The sequence below is a fragment of the Macrobrachium nipponense genome, chromosome 35, assembly GCF_015104395.2.
Source record: "Macrobrachium nipponense isolate FS-2020 chromosome 35, ASM1510439v2, whole genome shotgun sequence".
In the NCBI taxonomy this organism is placed as follows: Eukaryota; Metazoa; Arthropoda; class Malacostraca; order Decapoda; family Palaemonidae; genus Macrobrachium; species Macrobrachium nipponense.
The window spans coordinates 14,473,217-14,497,966 of record NC_061096.1 but is presented as its reverse complement, the minus strand read 5'-3'; the positions used below and the strand labels follow the sequence as shown (position 1 = coordinate 14,497,966).

Below are 24,750 nucleotides of genomic sequence, written 5' to 3'. Positions count from 1 at the left end.
ACGACTAATAATCCAGACCTACTGTACAAACTCATTTAATGCCAATAACTAATACTTAGGTTTTGCACATATGGTAAATGGTAAAAGTAACTAATTTGTGAATTTAGAAATACACACATTGAACATAACACTATATATCATCTCATTCAGCCTAGCGTCATGCTCTCTTTCTTCATAAATCTCGCAATGCTTACTATATTCCACCAACTAGAGTAGCATGACTAATGATTGTAATAGTAATATTAGTGGCAGTAGGCTTTGCAAGAACCTGGGCAACACAACACTGATATAAACATAACCGGAGATATAAAGTTCAACAGGCCGCTTTTGGAATCATGGAAGACGTAACGCAGAGTCCAACTAGCACAGAGGGATCCTGAGGCTCATAGAATTACTTGCGAGAAAAACTTCCTATCGGGAGTTGGTCTTGAGATTTGTAACCTTAAGTTGATATTCTCAAGCTTTTATTTATTATTTGATATTATTCATGGAGAATAGTGTGAAAGCTTCTTAGAAGTGGATTTTTAAATTCGTGATCTTCTTCCAGGAAGTAACAGTCGCTGTTAGTTTCTTGTTGAATTATAAAACTAGATTATGGGCGAATACTATCAAATTTAAGGAAAATTTATAATCCCTCAACATTCATTGTTACCCGATAGAAGGACAAAGAATATAATGTTTTGCTTACAGGAAAAACAGAAAAAAGGACTGACTCCCGAAACGAAATATTTCCCCTTCCGTAAATTCCTTATCAAGCCTTGTGTAAAAATGGGATACCTACCTGCCCGAGAGGACAAATGCCCCACAGTGAGACATCCGGGCCAGCTCTGTGTCCAGTGTGAGAGACCTGAATCCACTGTGCAGTCCCGGATTATGAGGGTTTGTCCGTTGTCGTCTGGAATGACAGGGAGTTCCAGCCCTCGGTGGGGGACGGGGGATAGGAGCTCTCTCTCTCTCTCTCTCTCTCTCTCTCTCTCTCTCTCTCTCTCTCTCTCTCTCTCTCTCTCTCTCTCTCTCTCTCTCTCGTTACTAGGTTTTAGTAATGCGTTTTGCAATGGTGTTAACTGATGGTTGGTTTTCCTTTTACTTTATGAATCTTGTAATTCATTGACGATAATGTATGGTATGATGGAGTATTTTGTGAATCTGTTAAGCATTGAAATGTATGGATACTAATGTTAAAGTATGTATTGTATACATAATATTAATTGTTCATTCCGCAAACTAACATGAACCTCTAAATCAACCAGATCTTATCGATTAGGTCGTACTGAGAAGGGATTAATGTTATTGTCAAAATTTACCAAAGATGAGGCTTGGCTGAACTTGGAATCGGCCCTTTTTTTTTTTTTACACCAAGTTTCTAATGATCTTTATTTTGTTCTAAAGGGTCCACAATAATAAACAGTGTAGCGAGTTCGTGTATAATTTTTAAAACTTTACAAAAAGCTTTCGAACTCCCTGGGTTCATCTTCAGTCCAAATGAACAAATTGGTGACATGTCCAGGTAACCGCTGCCCCAGGGGAGTCTGATTACGGTGCCCAATCTACGCCCTCGGATGAAGGACTTCCTGTAACGCTGCAACAACCATTGCGGAGATCCAACAGAATTGCATAGGGGAGAGGAAATCACCTAGTTGCAGTTAACTGCCCTCTTTCTTCATCACCTGGTCCATAAATGAGCTAACGACCGGTGTCAACGATCTTCAACGACTTGTTCATTTGGACTGAAGATGAACCCGGGAAGGGTTCGAAAGCTTTTTGTAAAGTTTTAAAAATTATACACGGACTCACTACACTGTTTATTATTGTGGACCCTTTAGAACATTATATATACATACTCTCGCGATAGAGAGTTTTTCCCAACTATCTTTTATTTATCGTACGTACCGAGGGTCACATATCTTTTAGTTTAAACAAAAGATCTTTAACTCGTAAATGATAGGTTCTAATAACGTCGTATATTAAACAGTTCTACTTTGAGGGTTTTTTTTATTGCGTCCTAAAACATTTATTCTGAAATTAACGCCTAATAAGTAAATCTGTATTATTTTGTTTAAAGCTGTTGGTCTTAATCGATTTGGTAGGTATAAAATACAACTTAAAGAACATGATTTTATTTGCGGAGCCTTTCAAATATCAAAGGGGAAAGGGGCGTGTTCTTCCATGATCACATAATTTGTGTATGATTCTGCAGTTTGTGTTGATAAAACGATTGTTAACGAAAAATGAACTAGACTCAAATAAACAGAATTGAAATTTCTGCTAATTAAATTTAAATGCGAGTTACTGAATGAATTATATATACGTCTGTCACAACTAAGTGATTGAATGTTCACTGGAAACGATCAGCAGTTTTGGATTATGTCTCTGTTCAGTGAGTAGTCTCAATTTTGCGATATCGTTCAGAGAATTTGAAGAAAACTTACTGTTGAATAGTCTTAGATGGAACTCAGTGAATTTTTTATACTATTTTTGTTCGCGTTTATTACTAATGTATATTTTAAGGTTTAAGTTAATGCTAATTATCCTCATATGCAATCTCATAGATGTATGTGCATAATTGTCAGTCTGACTTTAATAATACAGTTAAGCTTACTATTTCCTTCTTGGGGGAGCATATGGTTTTATCCAGGAATGACAAAATCACTGGCAGTCAATTTTTTTTTTTTTTTTTTTTTTTTTAAGGCAGATCTCTTGCTGTAGTTGGTGCTGTTACATCTCCATTCCGGGTTTTCTAGGTACCATTGAGCATAAGGTCTGTAGTATCTTTTGTTAATCGATAACCTTATTCGACTTGACTCGTGTCCTTACCTCTATTGTTTTCAAATAAGCATTTTATTTACTTTTTAGTCTTGTTCTTGAACTAACTGATTAGAGTAGCAAAGTTTGCCGTTTTATAATGTAAGTTCTGTCTATCTCTCTCTTGAGTGTTAAAAAGAGATTGTTTTGTAGCGTGGTAGATACAAATCTTAGTTCTCACTCCAAATCCTGGTGACTAACTGACTAAAGATGTTGTCAGATGAAGTCTTGTGTAGATAAAGTACACCTCCGTCTGGCCGCCCTTTTTGATGACTGAACTATTCGTGTGATTCATGAAAACGAGATCAAATTCCACCTCGGAAATGTCTTATGTTCTGCAAACAAGGTGTACAATTTCTTTCAACAAGTGCAGACTCCTCCTCTAGCATTGCTCACTGGCTGGGCATACAAGGTAAGAAAACTCCATTACCTCTGATCACAAGAGTTATCCGTGCTTCCTTTCCTGCGAGACAAGTTCTCATTCTTTTAACGCCTCAGTGCTGGGAAAATCAGCGCGGACATCTCGGGACGAGCATGAGTCCTTCTTGTCACCTCATACTTGTGCTAGACAAGTTCTCATTCCCGTCAACGCTTCACTACAGGACACACATGAAGTTTCCTAGGTTGAGCTGTAATTCCTCCTCACACTGTGAGAACTTAACTCTGGTGGGAAGCCACAGAAGATCAACCTCATCAGGGAGATTTGGCGGCGCAGTTTTCTGACTCATATCCGTATTCCCGTTCCCATCCTGAAAATAAGGCTCCCTGTCCTCACAGCCACCAGCCAATCTATGTGCGAGCGTAGGGATAACCATAGTGACATTGAATGAGCTTATGTTGCACACGGGCAACTGCACGAAACAGAACAGGAAGGTGTCCAGGAATAAACACCCATCCCAAGGGAACCATACCTAGTCATCAGATGTCAAGAAAAAACACTCGGTATACTGCTTCACAGTCACAAGGAAAAAACCTTCTGTATACTGCTTCACAGTCACAAGGAAAAAACCTTCTGTATACTGCTTCACAGTCACAAGGAAAAAACATTCTGTATACTGCTTCACAGTCACAAGGAAAAAACATTCTGTATACTGCTTCACAGTCACAAGGAAAAAACATTCTGTATACTGCTTCACAGTCACAAGGAAAAAACATCTGTATACTGCTTCACAGTCACAAGGAAAAAACCTTCTGTATACTGCTTCACAGTCACAAGGAAAAAACATTCTGTATACTGCTTCACAGTCACAAGGAAAAAACACTCTGTATACTGCTTCACAGACACAAGGAAAAAACACTCGGTATACTGCTTCACAGACACAAGGAGTGCGTATCCAACTACAGGTTTACCTGGAAGATGATGACAAAACCGCCCCTCCCCCACATACACACACACGAACACCCCGTAGTGGGGTTATTATCGTCAGTGCACCTCATGTAGTGCATTGTAGGTATTACTTAAGGATCTTTGCAGCTTCCCTTTGGCCCCCTAGCTGCACCCCCTTTCATTCCTTTTACTGTACCTCCGTTCATGTTCTCTTTCTTCCTTCTTACTTACCACCCTCTTCTATCAATTGTTTCATAGTGCAACTACCAGGTTTTCCTCCTGTTATGCTTTCAAACCTTTCTACTCTCATTTTTCCTTGCAGCACTGAATAACCTCACAGGTCCCAGTGCTTGGCCTTTGGCCTAAGTTTTATATTCTGTTCCTATATATTCCATTACACACACACACACACACACACACACACACACACACACACACACACCTATACCCTTTCAGGTTCGTATGGCAAATCTGACAACTGAATATAACCAGCCTATAATAAAGGGTGATCAGCGCAGCCATCACCCAGTCCGTGAAAAATGTATGACTGACCAACCATTCAGTGTGATAAGTGTATATAATTCAAACAAAATCCGTGTAAAATGTATATATTAATATTTCGTTTAATACATATTCATGTTTGCTGCCATTCTTTTGTTCCATGTATAGCGTTTTTATGCATATGCATGTTTGCTGCCATTCTTTGGTTCCATGTATACAGCGTTTTTATACATATAATATTTAGGCACTACATATGTATATTTTTGTTTGTGCCATTCTTTGCCATAATGTCTTCCATGTTAATTTGTATATCATATCTATTGTAAGTAAGATGTATGTACACTTTTTTTTTTCCAACCACTCCTTGCCGCTCAGTAACCATGAACAAGTGCTTAGTGGTGGTGGTGTGGAACGTCATGCATTTTTATGTCAAAACATAATATTTTCAGTAATAATTTAATTTGAGATTATTCACTCTTCTTTGCTTTATTACCATATCAGCACCTTAACCGGAGTCCATGTAAGTACAGGTTCTTGAGAAAGGAGATAAACTTCCACTCTCAGAAATGTCTCATTTTCTACGAAAAAAATGTTACAACTTCTTTGGTGACCATCCAAGAACAGGTATGGAATGGCTATGTATTTTTGTTAATATCCAGCTGTCCTACAGATTTACCAATTCCAACATGCTGTCAATTGTCTGAATGGCGCATTAGCAGTTGCCTTTCCACACAGGCATTCTGTTTCCTTTGTCCTTATGAGTGGGTGGCTTTATAAGGTTAACCAGCAAGTTTGTCAACCAGTCACGGAGCACCCTCATTATCACCAGCACATGGCACTAGTCACCTATGGCCTACAGTTGTAATAGCGTTTCTGTCTACATACTGTCTCAAAAGCGCATCCGAACAATAAACTAGTGTGTTCTGAGTGTCCTGTTATAAGCTGGTCTTTAATAGCTCCAATAATAAAACGAAAGGTTTGGAGCATTCGCAATAAGGTAGAATAGCTTACTGATGAAAAATTTTACATACACTTGTTATTTTAAGCTTGTTCGGTAAACCTGTGTGCGCATCATGAGTTAGAATACTGGAAGTTTTGATTAATTAGTAATGTATTTAAAAGGCTTTGAAATCCAAATATTCCGTATCTTTTTCTCTTTCATAGTCACTGGCACATTCACGCACTGACACATATACATGGTGTGATTATCTGTATCCCGGGTTAATTATCGCAGGTTAAACTTTGTAATTATTATTCAAGATGTTGCGGTTCTTCTTCATAATTAGGTTCTTCATTTCTGTGCATCCTTTTTTTTCGTCGGAATAATAGGACTAAGAAGGCAATGATTAAATAATTAATGAGTTTGGGGTAAGTTTCTTGGATCACTACGAATCATATAAACTTCGTTCCAATTAAAATATTTTAGTAAAAAATGTTTACCTTTTTCTTGTTGTTACCATTAACCTTATATCTTTTTCCACCACTTTCCAGGTAAGCGCGGAGGGAGGTCTTCGGGCTCTAAATATCTTTTTGAGAGAAAGTGTCCAAAATCTGACAACCACTCGACGATATTTTGGGCCTTGGCCAGGTCGCCCTCACGCGGAAGGTAAGTAAAAAGAAAGAGTTTTGGTGTTGTTTTCCTTGTTGTTGTGTTTTCTCCTTCTCTCTCTCCTTCTCTCTTATCATGTTGTTTTCCAGATTGCTTGTGGTCGGGCGGTTTATGCATCGCTCCACTTTTTTTTCTTTGAACGTCTATCAACCTCGTTTTCATATGAACAGTTTGGCATTTTTTTTCCGTTGCAGTCTTGCATACTGTACTGGAAGGTACCAATCTCACCAACCCATCACTCTCTTTACCCTCCTTCACCACCACCACCCCTCCTCCCCCAGCAAAAAAGAAAATCCTATTTCCCTTTCTCCCTTCTCATGTGAAAGGAAGGAGTCGTGTAGATTCTCGAGTCCCCTGTCGTTTTACAGCGCATCCTTTTCCTTATCTCTTTCATTAAACAATTTCCCCTCGTTTTTTCTCCTTTAATCCCTTCAGGAAATCCATTCAATGTGAGCATCATATAACATTAAGGGTGAATCTGGTCCTGATATATATATTTTCGTGAAATATCATTGATGGTTGAGAATTATTCGTATTATCTGCAATGTTGACTTGTGATTTTTACTTGTCTAGCAGTTACAAATCACCTTATGTTCGCATGATTAATGTCTAGGTAATATCTCGTTTAAAAGGTAATTCTTTTATTTGGTTTTATCCAACTGCATATACTATTATGTTTTTGTCCCCCTTTCTCGTCTGTTCTTGTTTTCGATCTTTCTCAAAGTTTTAACGGTTTGAAGATTATTTTTCAGATATTTTTCTCGTGGTTTCGTCGTCCAGAATAATCAATTGATATTTTAATCTGACATGAATCGCATGAATTTGATCAACGTCTTCAGAGACGATGACGTAATCTTGTCGAAGACCCAGTTCGTTTTCTGTGTATATGTGTGTGTGTGTGTGTGTGTGTGTGTATGTATGTATGAGAAATGACCAGGTGTTCTTCATAGACGCATCCTTGTGGAAATGACGACCAAAGAAACAAACCGGGAACAGGCTTAATTAGGTTCTAAGTTTTTTGGCATCTGGGAGGGAAACAGGTGCAGGGGATTCGTGTCATATTTTCTTTTCATGTTTATTTGTTCCGATAGGCGTTTTTCGTTTCTGATAAAAGCTTCCTCTGTTGTATGGCTCCCGCAGCGTCATACTGTGGTCTAGACAGTTTGCACATTTCCTTGGTCGGACGGAAGTGCTTGATGTGACGATGACAACATTATCAAGAAGATTATTAGGACAGAACGTCAAACCACGAGCCCCTTATGCCGACACCAACATACGGGTAAACTGCAAACCCTGCTGACTGGCAGCACTGGTAATGAGAAATAGCACCTGCACGCCCACACCCAAGATGAATACCGATGTACATTAAGAATTTATTTGCCCTGAGGAGGAATGTTGTCCTTCCAGAGAAAATGACTGGTAGAACATCCACTACCCTCAGGCGGAGATTGCCGGCGCGCACAAACGCAGGAGCCACCTTCCAACACTATACAGACAAACACGACAAGAAACCATTGCTACAAGACTTGATAGACAGTACTAAAATAAGATACAGATGCAACTCATATCGGGACTTAACAAACACAGAAGCAGTATGCATAGCCAAAAAATAAGCCTAGCTTAAACGCACAGCTGGAAGGCGAAAGTTTACCCTCTTCACGGTCCAGAAACCAGGGTCAAGGTCACCCTCGGAGAAGAGCGACACACCCTTATCATCAGTGTAGAAGAGTTTAAAAGAAAGCTAGACAAAATCATTAGGACACTGTGATTGCACAGTAAAACCTGCTACTACAGATACCTAAGTGAGCGCACGATGTCTCCTCGGATGGACTAACAAGTCTTTGAGACATCCTAATCCTTGTAACTCCTTGTAATCCCACCACCGAAGAAATCGATAATTTCGTAAGGAACATAAGAAGAACGTCAAACCAATGCTGATAACATCATATACTTTATAATAACACATCATGTAAATATGTTAACTACTAACCAATCTAATGTACTGTAAATTAAACATTGCAAATAGAAACTTTAGCAACTCCCATAACCCGCTTACAGCCGATGGCTTGGCATATAAACAGAAAGAGAGAATCTCAATGTATTAGTTCTGCTTGAAGAAGTCTGAGATGGAGGCGAAACCGTCCGTAGTAATTTTAAGTAAATGGAAAACACACTACGACTCTCTGTCTACTTTTCCAGAACTTTGAAGAAGTATTAAGAATTAACAACAGAAATAAGGAAATATGAAAATATCTGCATGAAATAAGTCCGTGACACAAAGGCGATTGCCTGCAACATAAATTGTGAAAGATAAAAACTCGGCCCCAAAATATGTCTCCGTGTGTATGTTATAATTGTGTAAATTCATAACCTACATATTCGTCAACATCATCACCTCTAACACCTCGTGACACCAGGAGAGTCTGTGAAATTTTACCACTCGTTTCTTTCCTGTTCTCTTCATTTTCCAGGCATCTCCATTCATTTCCAGTCCTCCTTCTCATTCAAGTAGGTGAGGGTCTTCCAACCCCTCTGGCGCTCGCAGTAGCTCGGTTGATGGTATCTTGTACTACTACTATCCCTGAAGACATATCCAACTCCTCTCCCTCTCGTCGCTATCTCATGTACAAATAGAACTCCCGAAATTTCCCTTATTATTATGATTGTTATTCTTATTAGTAGTAGTATAATTATTATTGTTATTGTATTTCAGTAGTTGAAACCTATTCACAATGAACAAGCGCACAAGGGCCACTGACTTGAAATTCAAGCTTCCAAAGAATGTTACTTTCAACCTCCCACTGCCGACCCCACACTGCAGCAATAACTGATCATGATACAGACCCAGTGATTTTTCATTGCCCTTGGGGAGACGCGAACCCGCGACATTTGAGTGGCAATCCACGACAAGCGGTATCATTCTAATTAATCCAGCCATCTGACTCTTAATATTCTTCTTAAAACTCTATTTGCAAATTGACAATTATTTGAACTCGTTTAGGGATAGTTTTTCATGAAGTATGTCTGTATAGCAATACAGATTGTAGTAGACTTACATCTGATCCCACTTTTATAGGCAATCTTATTCAGCAAGCCTGTTTTATATTTTGGTATTTTTAGCCTTTCATGTAATTCCAACCCATGAGAATCCGTACTGCATATTGCTGTTCCCAGCTGTTTGAAAATTCAGCCTCATTCATCCATACTCTATCCGTTGTTATTTCATCCCTTCTGGGCATACTCTGTCTCATTACTTCTGTTTCTTAGATTTATTTTGAGTCCCTATCTGCGAATAAATTATGCAGTCTATGAAACTGTAAAATTTGCGTTGTTTTGCTGGTTAAAACAACGGCATCTTCATGTTCTAAGTCTGCCAGGTGTCTATCGTACTTTATTCTAAGCCTTTTCCATCTCCAACCACTTTTTTTTTTGAAACCTAGGAGGTCTAAGGACTAATTAATATAGTTTTTTTTTTTGTAGCACCCCACCAGTAACATCAAATTCATGTGACCTGATTCCCATCAACTTTTAACTTTGCATCTAATTCCATAGTGTTGGTCTGTGGAAGATGCCAAATGTTTTCGTGTAATCAAATGTGACCACTAGAAGGGATTTTAAATTCCGTACATTATTGTAAAATAATATGGCTTAACACAGTCGTGTGACAGTTGCAACTCCTGCCTTTTTCTGAAACCTGTTTGTTCATCACTAAGATTTTGTAAAGCTTTTTTCAGTTGTTTTCTCCAGCCCACTGGAAATAAGCATACCACATTCAACTAAGCAAGGTTTTTTTTTTTTTTTTTATAACTAAATTTTGCCTTCAGATTCCTAATCGTCAAGCTTTCTTTCTTCATTCCATTGCTGATAAACAGCCTAGTTATCGTAGACTCAGGTCAACCGTGCATTTGATGTCTAGGCCAGTCTCTTACGACGCTCCTGATTGTCTGTTGATAAGCCAAGCACAGGATGTATGTTCCACCTCTCCTGAAAGACGTATACCTCAGGTGATGTGGAACCTAGATCCTACCCATGTGAAATTTCGAGAGAGACTGAGAGTTTCCAGCCCTGTGATTGGCTTATCAGCAGCCAATCAGGAGCGTCGTAATGGACAGGCCTAGCCGTCAAGTGCACGGTTGATGTGAATCTACTATATATACCAGGTGCCATTTTAATTTCGAAAAAAGTAACAGAAGGTAAAGGGAAATACAGAAAGAGGAGATCAGTTAAATTAACAAATAAATAAATAAATAAATGATGCAAATAAAATATTGAAATACATTCTCAGGTAGGCTGTTCACAGTCCAACTGTGTGAGGAATAAAGGTCCTCTGAGAAGTTCGACAGCGAGGCATGTTTTCTGCATATTGGTGTTGCTGTTCAGCGAATCTGGTTGTAATTGTATGAATGCATATATATATATATATATATATATATATATATATATATATATATATATATATATATATATATATAACTATATATGTATATATATATATACATATAGATAGATATATATATATATATATATATATATATATATCATATCTATATATATTATATAGATATATATATATATATATATATATATATATATATATATATATATATATATCTATATATGTATATACATATATAGATATATATATATATATATATATATATATATATATATATATATATATATATATATATATCTAATATATCTATATGTATATCATATTAGATATATATATATATATATATATATATATATATAATATATATATATATATCTACTATACATATATAGATATATATATATATATATATATATATATATATATATATATATATATATATAAATATATATATATATATATATATATATATATCATACATATATATAGTATAACTGAATCACAAAAGTTTGGAACATGATAAATCCATAAATAAGGTATAAGCCATGAAGGAAAAATAGACAAAGGAGTTTCTGCAAGATCCTTCGACTCAACGTGCTGAGTAAAGGACGTCGAGTTGAAAGATCTTGCAGAAACTCCATTGTTTATTTTTCCTTCGTGGCTTATACCTTTATATATACAGTGGTACCTCGACATACAAAAGGCTCAACTTACGAAAAACTCGAGATATGAAAGCAAAGGCAAAGATTTTGTGGTTCTACATACGAAAATTGTTCAAGATACGAAAGGTAGTTACTGTAAAGTCCGAGATTCGCCCGGACCACCGATAACAATTTTAAAACTCACGCACCGCCAACTGAGTAGACTCGCCACCATCCTCCCACTCTCCCATTGGTTCCTGATGCTAGTCACTGCCATAAGATCCTGCTCTCCTATTGGTCAGCATCTCTCCCATCGTGTTCGATGTAGTGACGTGCTTTTTCGGCCACTTCCCAGCATCATCGGTATCGTAAGCACGCGGAATTCGTTCGTTCTCTACGATTTCGTTTATTAAAGTAAATTCGTTAGTGATTTCAATGTAGTACTACTTTATCGTGTTGTGTGAGAACTTTACTTCATACGTATACATACTACATAACTTAATTACGTACAGTATATACGTAATCATGGGTCCCAAGAAAGTTGAAGTAGGAAAGAAGAGGATGCTTTCATTGGAGACAAAGATGGAGATAATTAAAAAGTATGAAGCTGGCATGCAATTGAGTGTGATCGCCAAGGAATACGGCCGAAATCCATCGACAATAGGCACCATCCTTAAGCAGAAGGATGCCATTAAAGCAGCTACACCTTCCAAGGGCGTGACTCTTGTCTGGATAAAAGACAAAGAAATCACTGGCGATACAATAACGGAGACGGCAATCTGCCACAAGGCCAGCGCTATTTTCGGCGATTTGATTGCCCAGGCCGAAGACGACGGAGGAGAAGGGACATCGACTCCAACCCCAGACTTCAAGGCTGCTCATGGTTGGTTCGAAAAATTCTGTAAACGGACTGGCATCCATTCGGTGGTGCGGCATGAGAAGACGGCCAGCTCGGACACGAAAGCGACCGAAGCCTTTATTAAGATGTTCGACGAGATGACAATCAAGGAAGGCTACAGTTTTCAGCAAGTCTTCAACTGCGATGAGACTGGCCTTTTTTGGAAAAAAATGCCTCGTCGGACGTACATCACGGAGGAAAAGAAGAAGCTACCCGGGCATAAGCCTATGAAAGACAGGCTTACGCTCGCACTTTGTTCGAACGCCAGTGGGGATTGCAAGGTGAAGCCCCTACTTTTGTATCATTCGGAGACTCCTCGAGCCTTCAAGGCCCACAAAGTGCTTAAGGAGAAGCTTCCACTGATGTGGAGGGCTAACGCGAAAGCCTGGGTAACGAGACTTTTGTTCATGGAGTGGGTAAATTTGTGTTTCGGCCCAACAGTGAAGAAATTCTTGGAAGAGAAGCACCTCCCTCTGAAATGTCTGCTGTTGTTGGACAATGCCCCTGCTCACCTTCCTGGCCTCGAGGAAGATATTCTAGTGGAGTATTCGTTTGTCAAGGTTCTTTATCTTCCGCCTAACACCACCCATCTCCTCCAGCCCATGGACCAGCAAGTGATATCGAACTTCAAGAAGCTGTATACGGAACATCTTTTCAAGAGATGTTTCGACATCACCGATACCACAAACCTCACCTTGCGTGAATTTTGGAAGGAGCATTTCGATGTTGTGATATACATCCGACTCATCGACCAAGCTTGGCAGGAGGTTTCGAGGCAAACCTTGAATTCTTCATGGAGGAAACTCTGGCCTGATGCCATATCCGCCCGAGACTTCGAGGGATTCGACGTGGGTGAAGCTGGTGCTGCAGATTCAGAAACAGTTGACAATCCTGAAACTGTTTCGCAACCAGATCTTGACGAGATCGTTGCACTCGGGAAGTCCATGGGGCTGGTCGTCGACGAGGACGACATCAATGACCTTTTCGAGGAGCACCATGAGGAGCTTACGACGGATGACCTGAAGGAGTTGGAGGCCATGCAACATAACATCGTTCAAGAACAGTTCTCTAGCAGCGGCGAGGAGGAGGATGCTCTAGCTGCTTTTCATAAGGTGCAATCATTTGTAGAAAAGAGACACCCCAAAAAGGCTTACACAGGTCGTATGCTTGCACAATTTGATGACGTTTGCCTGAGTCGTTTCAGGAGCATTTTGAAAAGCAGACAGAAGCAATCTTCCTTGGATAGTTATTTTTTAAAGAGGCCTTTAGTACTAGCAGGAGTAAGCAAAAAGGAAGATCCAATTGATACTATGAAAAAACAGAAAATTGAAAGTGGTGAAGAAATTGAAATTTTGTATAAAAAAAAAAAATTTAAAGTATAAAAAAGTAAAAAAAATTGTAAAAATAAAAAAAAGACAACAAATTTAATTTTAAGTTTTTTGTAAAGTTAAGTGTTACAGTTTTGTTAATGTGTTTCATAAAGTTTGGTTTATTTTTCCTGACATTTTTTAATGTGTTTCGTAAAGTTAAGTGTACGTACTATAAGAAGTTTTCTGCCGTTTGTCCTCCTCCTCTGTCGCCACTTTCGGAGAGAGCCTCACTCGAAAGGTAAGGTTCCACATTTTACTACCTACATACGTATGTACGTACAGTATTTCTTGTATACCATGTACACTAATACACTTTATTTACAGGTACATACATATTAGTACTAGTACGTATTAAGTTAGGTATTGAATGGTCCAAATTGTTGTAGTATTTCATTGTTTATAGGTCAATTTAGCTTTATTATGAAATTTACTGGGGTGTTTTTGTAGGGCTTGGAACGGATTAGCCATTTTACATGTAAAATGCGGTTCAAGATACGAAAAGCTCATGATACAAAAGCCGCCTCGGAAGGGATTAATTTCGTATCTCGAGGTACCACTTGTATATATATATATATATATTATATTATAATATATATACATGTGTGTGTGTGTGTGTGTGTGTGTGTATATATATATATATATTATAATAGAATAATATATATAGATAGATAGATAGATAGTATAGATAGATAGATAGATAGATAGATAGATAGATAGATAGAGATAGAGATAGAGATAGAGATAGAGATATATATAATATAATATATATAATATAATATATTATATAATATTATATATATATATATATGTTTGTGTTTTAGTATATATAGATATCATCTCTATATATATTCTATATCTATACTATGTTTGTGTCAGTATATTTATATGATTATATATACACGTATATATACGGTGAAAACCATTGTCAAAATGCAGGGCAATAAATGTTGTTCTGTCGCATTAGTGAGTTTTTCCAGCCAGAAGGTAAAAAATACTGGAGTATAAAACTGAGTTCATATTAATTGCTTCCTTAGTATGTTGTGCCTGTCTTGGAATATTTTCAAGTACAATTACCTGATTTATTTTGCTGTTTATGGTTCCTCTTGGTATTTTACATGATTGAAGATTCTTCATTGTTTATTTGTCTTGGATTTAATTTTGACTATAATGCAGTACTGTGTTGAGTCTGTTTTAGGATATGAGCCATGTTAGTCAGAAAATGATAGATGGAGTTCGTACTCTTAAAACGCTTTTCCTTCTCTTTTTTTTCTTTTCATTGAAATAAATTGAAGCGGAAATCTAAAGACAGCAGTATATTACATTTTTGACTTATAAAAACTTCTTAGTTTACCAAAATCATAGTAGATGTTTGGGTAGAGAAGTGTCAACCCAGGATTCATTTTTCCAGCTAACCTTCATCGCTGTAAAGTAGTTTCATGGGCTTTGATTTTATAGCTGTATTGGATGAAATGTTTTGCCTCAGGTGTCACGGAATTCTGTGGCGTTTGTTAACTTCATCGTAATATGTCTTGAAATCACGAAAGACTGCACAAATTAAGATATATTTTCAGTTATAGGCAGTAGATTATTATATCAGTCTTACAACCCAGAAGCCATTTGTAACGAGATGTTGAGTCGCGTAAATAAATGCTGGGATCCATAAGCTAATTAGTTAAGCTACTATGTTATGGTAAGGTCTAAACACTGGGTATTGTTGTAGATTTAATCTAATAAAGCCATCTTTTATTTGCCATTCTGAAGCCAGAGTTAATTTAGTATATATATGCAGTATATATATATACACCAACTGAAACATACGGTAAGTCACCATCCACATTTTTGTTAGTCGAAAAAGATATGGAACTTCTAACTTACAAACTGCTCAAGACAAAGTAGCTGTTTAACATGACTTGCTCTTGCTTTTGACTGCTAATTGCATTTGATGCCTAAAGTATTGAGTACACATCTAACCACAATAAGGTATATAGAACTTATAAAATCCATTATTAAAGGCGGCAAGTAAATAATTAGATTTTCTCTTGCTGGTGACACCTCCATTGAACGAAAGAAGGCTAGTAACGTCTCTCAGTGACTTATATCTTCATTCTTTCAATCGCGATGCTAGATTATTATAGTATCACTCAATCAGTCAATCCTTTCAAGCATTCTTAGTAGTACCACAGGGTAATGAATGGTAATGGATTAAAGGACGGGCAGTATAAAAAGACCCATGCTAATGGGAATTTGAACTTCATATCGAGTTTGCATATTTTGTCTTGCACAGTAAAATGATCAGAATCTCTAATAAGTCATTTGTCAAATAATTAACAGTTATACACTAAATATAGAGTAATTAAAAAATGATAAGAAATTATTAAGCAAAGTTTCCAACTCCTATAGATTATTCCCCCGGGTGTTTGTGCGATCTCAACATGATTTTGAGGAATTCCTACATTACAAATTAATGCCTTTACTCAACACGGGATTGTGTTTTGGAGGACGGTTTACATAAACACCTCCTAGACAGTACTTTACTTTACACGTGCAAAGCTCAAGTGTATCTTAATTAAAGATGAAAAACAGTATCCGGTTTGCATGTGAAACTTTGTTTTGTCACTTAAATGTTTGTGTAGAAAAGGAAAGTTACACGACAAAGAAAAAATATTGGTGGCTTATATGTTTCTCAGTGAAACTGGACTATTAGAAAGGAAATTGATGAAAACATGAAGAATACATTTAGTGACTGTAAAGGTATGAATCCCAGCTGAAATGTCTATTTGTGTTTTTACTATGCTTTTAAAGATATTCACAGAATGGAATGTGCGGATGATCGTAAATTGATATAATTTTGTTTTACATTTTATATTGTATTATTTCATAATGTATGTATTTATTCAGAACCTTTGCGTTGACTTTGTTACAGAGGGATTTAACGACTTGCCTTTCCTAAGATAAATTGCATTCAGTTTTATTGGTTGTGGATTTTTACTTCACAGGAAATCGATGTGTATCATGGAATTTTGTATCTCTCTCTCTCTCTCTCTCTCTCTCTCTCTCTCTCTCTCTCTCTCTCTCTCTCTGGCGTTAAGCAATTGGCCCATCCTTCAGAAATAACTTACACAGGCCTGATATATTAGAAACATATGCGCACCCCATTTAAGTCAGTTATCACAAATATTGAATGTAAAAGGCCATTTGCCAGAAAAAGGGAATATTGAGAAAAAAAGTACATTGAGACCAAAATCACATAGCAACAACTATGATTTTTTTTTTAGAAAATGTCAGTTACTGGTGGCAGGGGTATAGATTTAAGTAGATATATGAATATTCTAGCAAAAGGGAGTGACGGTACGCCGAGCTTACCATAAATGCCGGCCAGTTTGATGCATGCCGAGGCCGGGAAGAGTCCTTCACGGCCTTTCCTGCCGGCCATGCAAGGACTCTCTAGCATTCCCACGGTATAATTGTTGTTGAAAGGATCCTCGCAACTAGGGTTGTCTCCATTCACCGATACACATTTGAAGCAGTCGATTCCCATAGCTCCTGCGGGGCAGAAAAGACGGATATGATGAGAGGAAAAAGAAGATATATTGTTCTTAAATATACTCGTTTGTTGCATATATACCGCAGTAGTCTTAATAACCTCTTATCTTCAGCAGGGTTCCTGTAAATTTTTCAGTATACTCTTATCACTTCAAGTCTATATCCTAGCGGGAAATAAACGAAGTGCTTTCCCCTTCTGTGGCAGCACTGGACTTATCGCAGTTGGAGTTCTACCAAGGATACGCTCCCTCATTATGTTGAATTGGTCATGTATCTGTCTAACCCAAATGCACTGTCGTATCATGGCACTTCTACGGTTATTCCTTTTTTAAGTTGACGTTGACTTATAGTCTTCATTTTGCTTTTACCTGACGTATCAGTTTTTGGTAACCGAAATAATAACTACTTGCATCCTCGATTTTCTTTCTCTGACTTTATTCAGATATGCGTATCATTAGAAGTCTGCATCCATTACGTGCGGAAAATTAATGAAAGAAGCTCTCACCTACTGTGACAGGATTCTTACCATTACGTGAAGGGTTCCAGTGAGGGCGTCATTTTGCACTACGCAAGAAATCCTCATTCAAGTTAAGCATTCATATCTGCGTATCTGTGATTCAGGTACATTTTACTAGAGCTAATTTGTTTTCCAAACCTCAGTTTCATAGGGTTTAAGCAGGTATTGATTTGTAAGCGGATACGCTCGCGTGTGTGTATGGAGGTATGCATGTGTGTATATATACCCACAATATTATATAAATTAATATATATAATATATATATATTCATATATATATATATATATATATATATATATATATATATATATATATATATATATATATATATATATATATATATATATATCATATATTATATGTTATTATATATATATTATATAATAATATTATATATATATATATATATATAATATCTATATATATATACATACACACACACGTGTATAGGAGCTATAAAATCAATAACTGCCAAAACCCTATGATACGATGGTGTGGGTAACAAATTAGCTCCAGTCAAATATATCTGAATTACAGCTATGCAGGTACGAATGCATAACTTAAATGAGAATTTTTCCCGTCGAAAATGTTATGTCCATTGAATTCTTTAAGTTCTCTGTCACATTTATCTTTACACAGAACCTATTATTCCCTTCACCCAACCTTTTGCAACTGTTTCCTTAAGATTAATTGCACTTTAGTGTAAGAAGGTTTCCTTTTTCTTGAACTAATTGTGTCATTACATTTGTTGGGAAGATTTGTGTGCGCCATTTCTTCAGCTCTGACAGATTTTCATAGTTTGGAGTCGTCAAATTTTCAAGAAATCACCGGCTGTCCATATGTACATACCCTAAGCTTTGAAATTTGTTTATGTAAGTGTATTATGTAAAAAATGTGAATGTTGAACTAAGTGATAAAAGCAAATAATGTCCGGTTGTCTCTTATTTGGACAAGTTCTTGTAGGCCCACTTTTACTTTTTCAACGCGGAATGTAGGAAACGCCAAGAGTGGAGCTGAAGGACTCTTGAGAAAATGACAGAACCTCCGGATAAACACAAAAACCCTCTCAGTTCGAGGACTAGGAGTTTCTACAGAATTGTAGAACTTTTTTTCCAAAACATCCATACAGTCGAAACAGATAGAGATTAATTTTTCAATGTCGAGTAACTTAAGAGGTACGGAAGAAGCTATAGGAGAAGTCGGTGTTCATAAATACAATGCAAACCTATCTATTAAATGATTTTATGGTTCTGGTGAGTGGTGCATTTAGAGGGTTGCGTGGTTTATTTGAATTTCCAGTAAGAATTTAGTCATGAACTCCACTTGAGTTAATACCACTTTCTTTCTTTGAAAAGTGCACTATACTCCTGCATTCGTTTCATAACGGAATCTTTTGATTCCACATGTAAATAAAGCCTAGCCTGCAGATATTGCAAAGAGAATATAAACTAAAAAATGTAAATTTTTTCTCTTATCTGTAATTTTTTCTCTATCTGTAATTTTTCCTCATTGTGATTTTTTACTCTCTCTGTGGAAGGATATAAGGAAAGTGGAAGAGGAGGAGAGGTATTATTGTCTGGGAGGGGTGTCCACTTCCATATAAACTACAGGCACCTGTGTGTCTGGGATTGATTATTTATCTTTTCTCTGTCTTTATGTTGGTTTCTTCTTGAGACTCGCTAAAAACCAGTATCATTTCTTTTTTTTTGCCATTTTCTAAATTCTTCTTAAAGTGACAGATAGCATTTCCATTCACCAGGTTTTTGACATAGTTTGTTACAGCTGTTAGGGTAATACTTCTCAAGGAAACTTGCACCTTTGCCAATGTACTCATTATTTCATTAGCGAACAAGGGTCCAAAAGTTCCTCAGCTGCTGTCTGTTGCTGCTGCTGCTCCTTCTGGAGGCTCTGTACTTCTTCTGTGGTGAGCTCTGCTTTATGCAGCATGCTTATCCACTAACTCATCCAAATCATCATCATCATCATCAGCTACTTCGAGCATACCCGTGGGTATGGTCAGAGACGCAATTCCCTCCACAATATGCTCAACCTCAAGGCCGGTAAGTCCATTTCTGCCGCAGCATTTTTCCTGGCAGAGTTTATGAGAAAAGAAATACCCCAACCTTAGTTTTATGAGGCTTATGCAATGGTGGCTGAAGTGGTTCTTCCAGAAGATCAGGTCTCATGGCATAAGTCACTTCAAAGCGTTAAGGAATATTTCTTTGATGTAGAGTTTTGTTGAAATTAGATATGACCTACTGGTCCATGGCCGGGATGAAAGGAATCTCCAACTGGGCCTGGAGGATGAGCAGGCGAATTGTCCAGGACTAGAAAGGCTTTTCAGAGGTAGTTGTTAATCGTGGAAAGAAGTATTTCTTGATGGTAGGGCCAGAAAATCAGAACTTGGGAAATATTAAATAGTAGATACATACATCGAAATTGTTGTTTATTCTATATTTAACCCTGAATCACTCTTGCCGTTATTTTTTCCTTTAAATGTCTTATTGTCTTAAGGCTTATGTCCGGCAATAGAATTAATCATGGAATTATTTTTTTTTTATAAGTACGTCTTACTCATCTTCAGTACTTTCCTGTCATCTTTTAGATAATTCCCAATTTTTCATCTACAGTTTTTGCACAGACTAAAATGGCAATATGTAATGAAAAGTTTAATAACGTATATTCTTATTTACAGAAGCAGTGCCATATCAGTGTAGCTTTGTTTTCTATCTTAAAGTTGCTTCAGTTTAGAAGATGATACTGCCCGATTAGAAGAAGAGAGTCGAGCGCTGGATTAACCCCTACCTCAAAAGGTCAAGCTATACTAACCCTTGCATGAGACCATGGCGGTATAATTCAAACGACTATGGATCATAATGATTTGTCAAATGGAAGTAATGACTTCGGAAATAGTTCGTATGGAGATCTCCACGTTTCGTCTAACTGCTATTTTCTGACTTATTTTTTTTTTTACTTTCCCAGTACTTTGAATATTTTCATCTTAATATTCACCAAGTTTGGATGCCCCCTTTTGAGAGGACAAGTCATTGTTGTTCAAGAGGCGAGTTTTTAATTTTTTTTATTTTATTTTTTTATTTTTTTTAGGGGTACATACCTTGATCCCACTCGCTAGCAGTTGTTTATATTTACGTATGTATGTATGCATGTTTGGAAGGCATGGAAAAATCAGTAATGTTACCCCCTTTTTTTGTATTATTACCGACTTATGATAAAGTTATATCTTAGTAGAGTCAAGAAATTTATGAGATAAGAAGGATGGAGGCCTCAAGAGACCCTTTATTTAATCTTTTCCGATTTTCTCATCATCCCCACACCCCTGGGGTATTATACGTTGACAAGGAAAAGACGTGGCCAGGCACTAGAGAGGGAAGGGGACAGCAGAAAGATTCGTTGAAGAAACTAATGGATAAAAGAAAGCTATTTCTAAAAGGAACGCAAAGTGGAAAAAGGAATTGGTTGAAGCAAGGTATATAGAATAAGGGAGATTCTATATACCTTGGATTGAAGTACATCGACCCTTTGCAGCCAGGAATAGGAAAAGAGGAAGGTAGTAGCCCTTTAGGATAGGAAATCTGATAGAGAAAAGATAAAAAAAAATATATGGGCCATGGTCAAAGTTTAGTAACAGCTAGAAATTGAGTGATGGCTAGTACATGAAACGATGACATAGCCACAATAATGTGTACAATGTTATTAGATTAAAGTAATTTCATTATAATTTGTTAATTATAATCTGTTAATAGTTGTGTTCCAACCTTTTGATCTTATTTTAGTTTAAGTTTATTAACAAGCTAGTATCGTTTCTCATATATTTAAGCTCTTTCTTAGTTTGATGAACTCTGTAAGTGAGTCAATATGACTTTGCAGTTTTGTTTTGTTTTTCTTAGGCGTTTTGTTTACCACCTTCTCCCCCGGTATTAGTGAACTACTGAAGTGCCTTATTAACGATCGTTGTTTTTCTCCTATGAGCTGTGTTGACTCGAGTGGAAGGCTTGGTCGTAAGGGTGGTGATTCGTTACAGAGATAGTTCGAGTTCCTCCTCATAGCCTGACGCTTTGCCACTTAATTTATGGTCACTTTTGCAATTTTTGTAAGGAGATTTAGATCACAGCTTATCTACTCCTTCGCTGCCCTGTGTGTGGTCGCTGGTGTTTGGTCACCCGCGGCATTCGCCAGTCACGCCCCTTCCCTCGTTAGTCGAAAGGAATTCGAGCGAGTTGGCCCGTATCAACATAGAACGGTGCAGTTTGTGGCGTGCGAGATCCGTTGACGTCCCGGATTCTCGGAGGCTACCACCCTCGGAGTCCCTGAGGTACTTTTGGTTCCCTACAGGCATTGCAGCTGGAGCAGTTTGATCCATTCATCAGCGTCAGTGAGTTCTTGGAACTTGTGGAGACAAGTAGGGCGGCTTTCTACAGGTAAGAGACTTTTTTATAACAATTAAGACGATCGTGGATCGCTGTGCATCTGTAGATTTGCACGCTCCTGTTTGCAGTACAGTCTACTGGAGCTCGTATGGCCTGATGAGATGTTCTGGCAAGTCTCTCGTTATTATTTCTTGTTTTGAACTTGTAAGATTATTAATTTTCATTTTCTATTTTTTATTAACTGGAGGTTTCTAAATTATTATTATAACATATCTTCTAGTTACTTAGTTTTTGAGTGTAAGTTAGTTTGTATGTGTTAGGTAGAAATAATATTAAGTTTCCCCATTTATTTTCTCTTGCTTCCTTCTGCCTAACTTAGTTGCATAGGTTAGCTTTATCTGGCCAGTGATTTGGAAGGTACCTACCCAAAGTTATGATATTTAAAATTTACTATTTCTTGGTTAAGGGTTTAATTTACCTGTAGGTGATCTTTTTAAGAACTTAAGGTTGGTTTTTCCTGGATATATATATTAAATTTTATTATCTTACCAACCATTATACTTTCTTTTGTATAAATAAATATTGTAACTTTTGTTGAGGTGTTTGTTCTTTTGTTCCTAAGTTGCTGTGTTACATTTTTACTGACCGCCAATTCTGAGTAAAGACAAGAGCCCTTAAAATTACGGCCGTAAATGTGAAATAAATGAAACCATAATTCTCCAGTAACTACAAGTGAACAAATATTTTTTACAGCCTTTATAATCAAGAACGAGAGGAAAGGTTGCCCTTTTATCTCTGGATCGCTTAAATTTATATATGGAGCTCTTTTCAGTTTGATATTCCAAAGATTATTCACATACTTGTGCAATGATTTCGATATGTAGATGATATTTTTACTATTATATCTAAAGATTTAATTATAAATAACCTCATGGAAAAGTAGCTTTAAAAATTCCCTACGTAGCAGATTCACCCAAAAAGAAAAAAAAAATATGGTGGTGTTCCCTTCTGGGCATCATTATTAGGCGTGAATCTTGTCTACACAAATTCGGTGTGTAATGTTCTCTAGATAATTGCGGAATGGTAACGATTATTATTCACAAGAATACTGAAGAGAATACGCAATTTCTTTTTATATCAATGCGCTGTCCTGAAAAATAGTGTAAAGTTTAATTTTTTCTTTCATTTCGTGTATGTAAAGAAAATCCACAAAAAATGCTTATTTAAACTATTCTCAAGGACAGCGTATTAATATATAAAAATTCGATATTACTTTCAGTATTCCTGTCAATAATTTTTGTTACCATTCCTGAATTCCCGGAGTTAACTAGAGAACAATGCAGACATATGTGCAGAAGCTATCTAGCTCCGATTTTGGATACCTTCTACATTAAAACTGTCAAGATATTTTATAGTAAAAGTGCCATCGAGAAAGGATTACCAAAGAACATAAAATATTCGATTGTAAAAGTAATCTTCATATAACAATATTGTAAAAATCATGTCTAAGATATTGACCTCAAGTGAGTAACAACATCGTTTAGGAAATTCAATGTATACGGTACCGTACGATTAATTATTTGGGCCAGGTGGGTATGTGAGAATAAGTATGCGAGAATAAGTCAACATGAATAGAAACGAAGGACTAGCTAAAAGAACAATGCTGGTTTTGCGGACCTTGGTGAAAAGCCATAATGAACGCATTGGTCCGCATTAATATAAACACAAGATGAAATTCAATATTGCCTCTAGAAACTTCTTAAAATCTGCATTATTGCAGGTAAAAAATGAAAATACTTTTTATTCTGCTTAAGATGTTCGAAGGAGATTCAAAAGAAAAACTCAAGATTGTCAGTAATTCTTATTACTGTCATTAACCTGACCTCGGTTAATCCAATTATTTGGGCTAATCCAAGAGATCTGGACCTCATCTGAAGATCAACCGCAAATCTTGAGACTTTTGCATTCATAAAATGGCTTTATACACTTTATTCCAAGGCGTATTTTGTGAATTGGAGTGGTCTTTGTAATCATTTTCTAATGTATGTAGTTTACCTTGCAGTGAAGTTAGATCTCGCACTTCGTTGGTTTAATTTCTTGCCCATCTACTACTCTGTAGATTTGATATGGCGTTTCAGTTTCATATATATATATATATATATATATATATATATATATATATATATATATATATATATATATATATATATATATATATATATATATATACATATATATATATATATACTATATATATATATATACATACATACATACATGTATGTTTATGTGTATTTGTGTATATATATACATACATACATGTATGTGTATGAGTATTTGTGTGTGTGTATATATATATATATATACACACAAAGCGCGCGCGCGAGAGAGAGAGAGAGAGAGAGAGAGAGCGCTTGGAATTAGGTTATTTTTTTAAACTTTCAGATCCTTGCTCTTTATAGGTAAAGCTGAAAAAGTTAGGAGCGGGGTTTTAGCCTTGCCATTTCCTAATTCGATATTTGTATTTCCAAAACCATATATATATATATATATTATATATATATATATATATATATATATATATATGTATTTAGAGGTAGGTAGGAAAGATAAAGAAATATTTTTTTCAGTGAAGGGTCAACAAAAAATAGGAAAAACATAAGCCTAAAAAAACGAGGGTGTGATGGTGAATGGTGGGAATTTTGTGGTGCGTATTCAAAGACGGAATAGGTGAAGTCGGTTTGTTTGTTTGTTTGTG

At 36.6% G+C, this 24,750-nt stretch overlaps 1 protein-coding gene across 1 annotated transcript in view; it reads right to left on the bottom strand.

Annotated features, from left to right (window-relative positions):
* Positions 1-24,750, bottom strand: part of LOC135208435 (uncharacterized) — a 265,384-nt gene that overhangs the window by 15,894 nt on the left and 224,740 nt on the right. Inside the window, exons 3-4 of the mRNA XM_064240606.1 lie at positions 16,908-17,087; positions 782-895 (exon numbers count right to left, since the gene is read on the bottom strand). Of these exons, the coding sequence (XP_064096676.1) occupies positions 782-895; positions 16,908-17,087 (294 nt within the window). The remainder of the gene's footprint in view (positions 1-781; positions 896-16,907; positions 17,088-24,750) is intronic.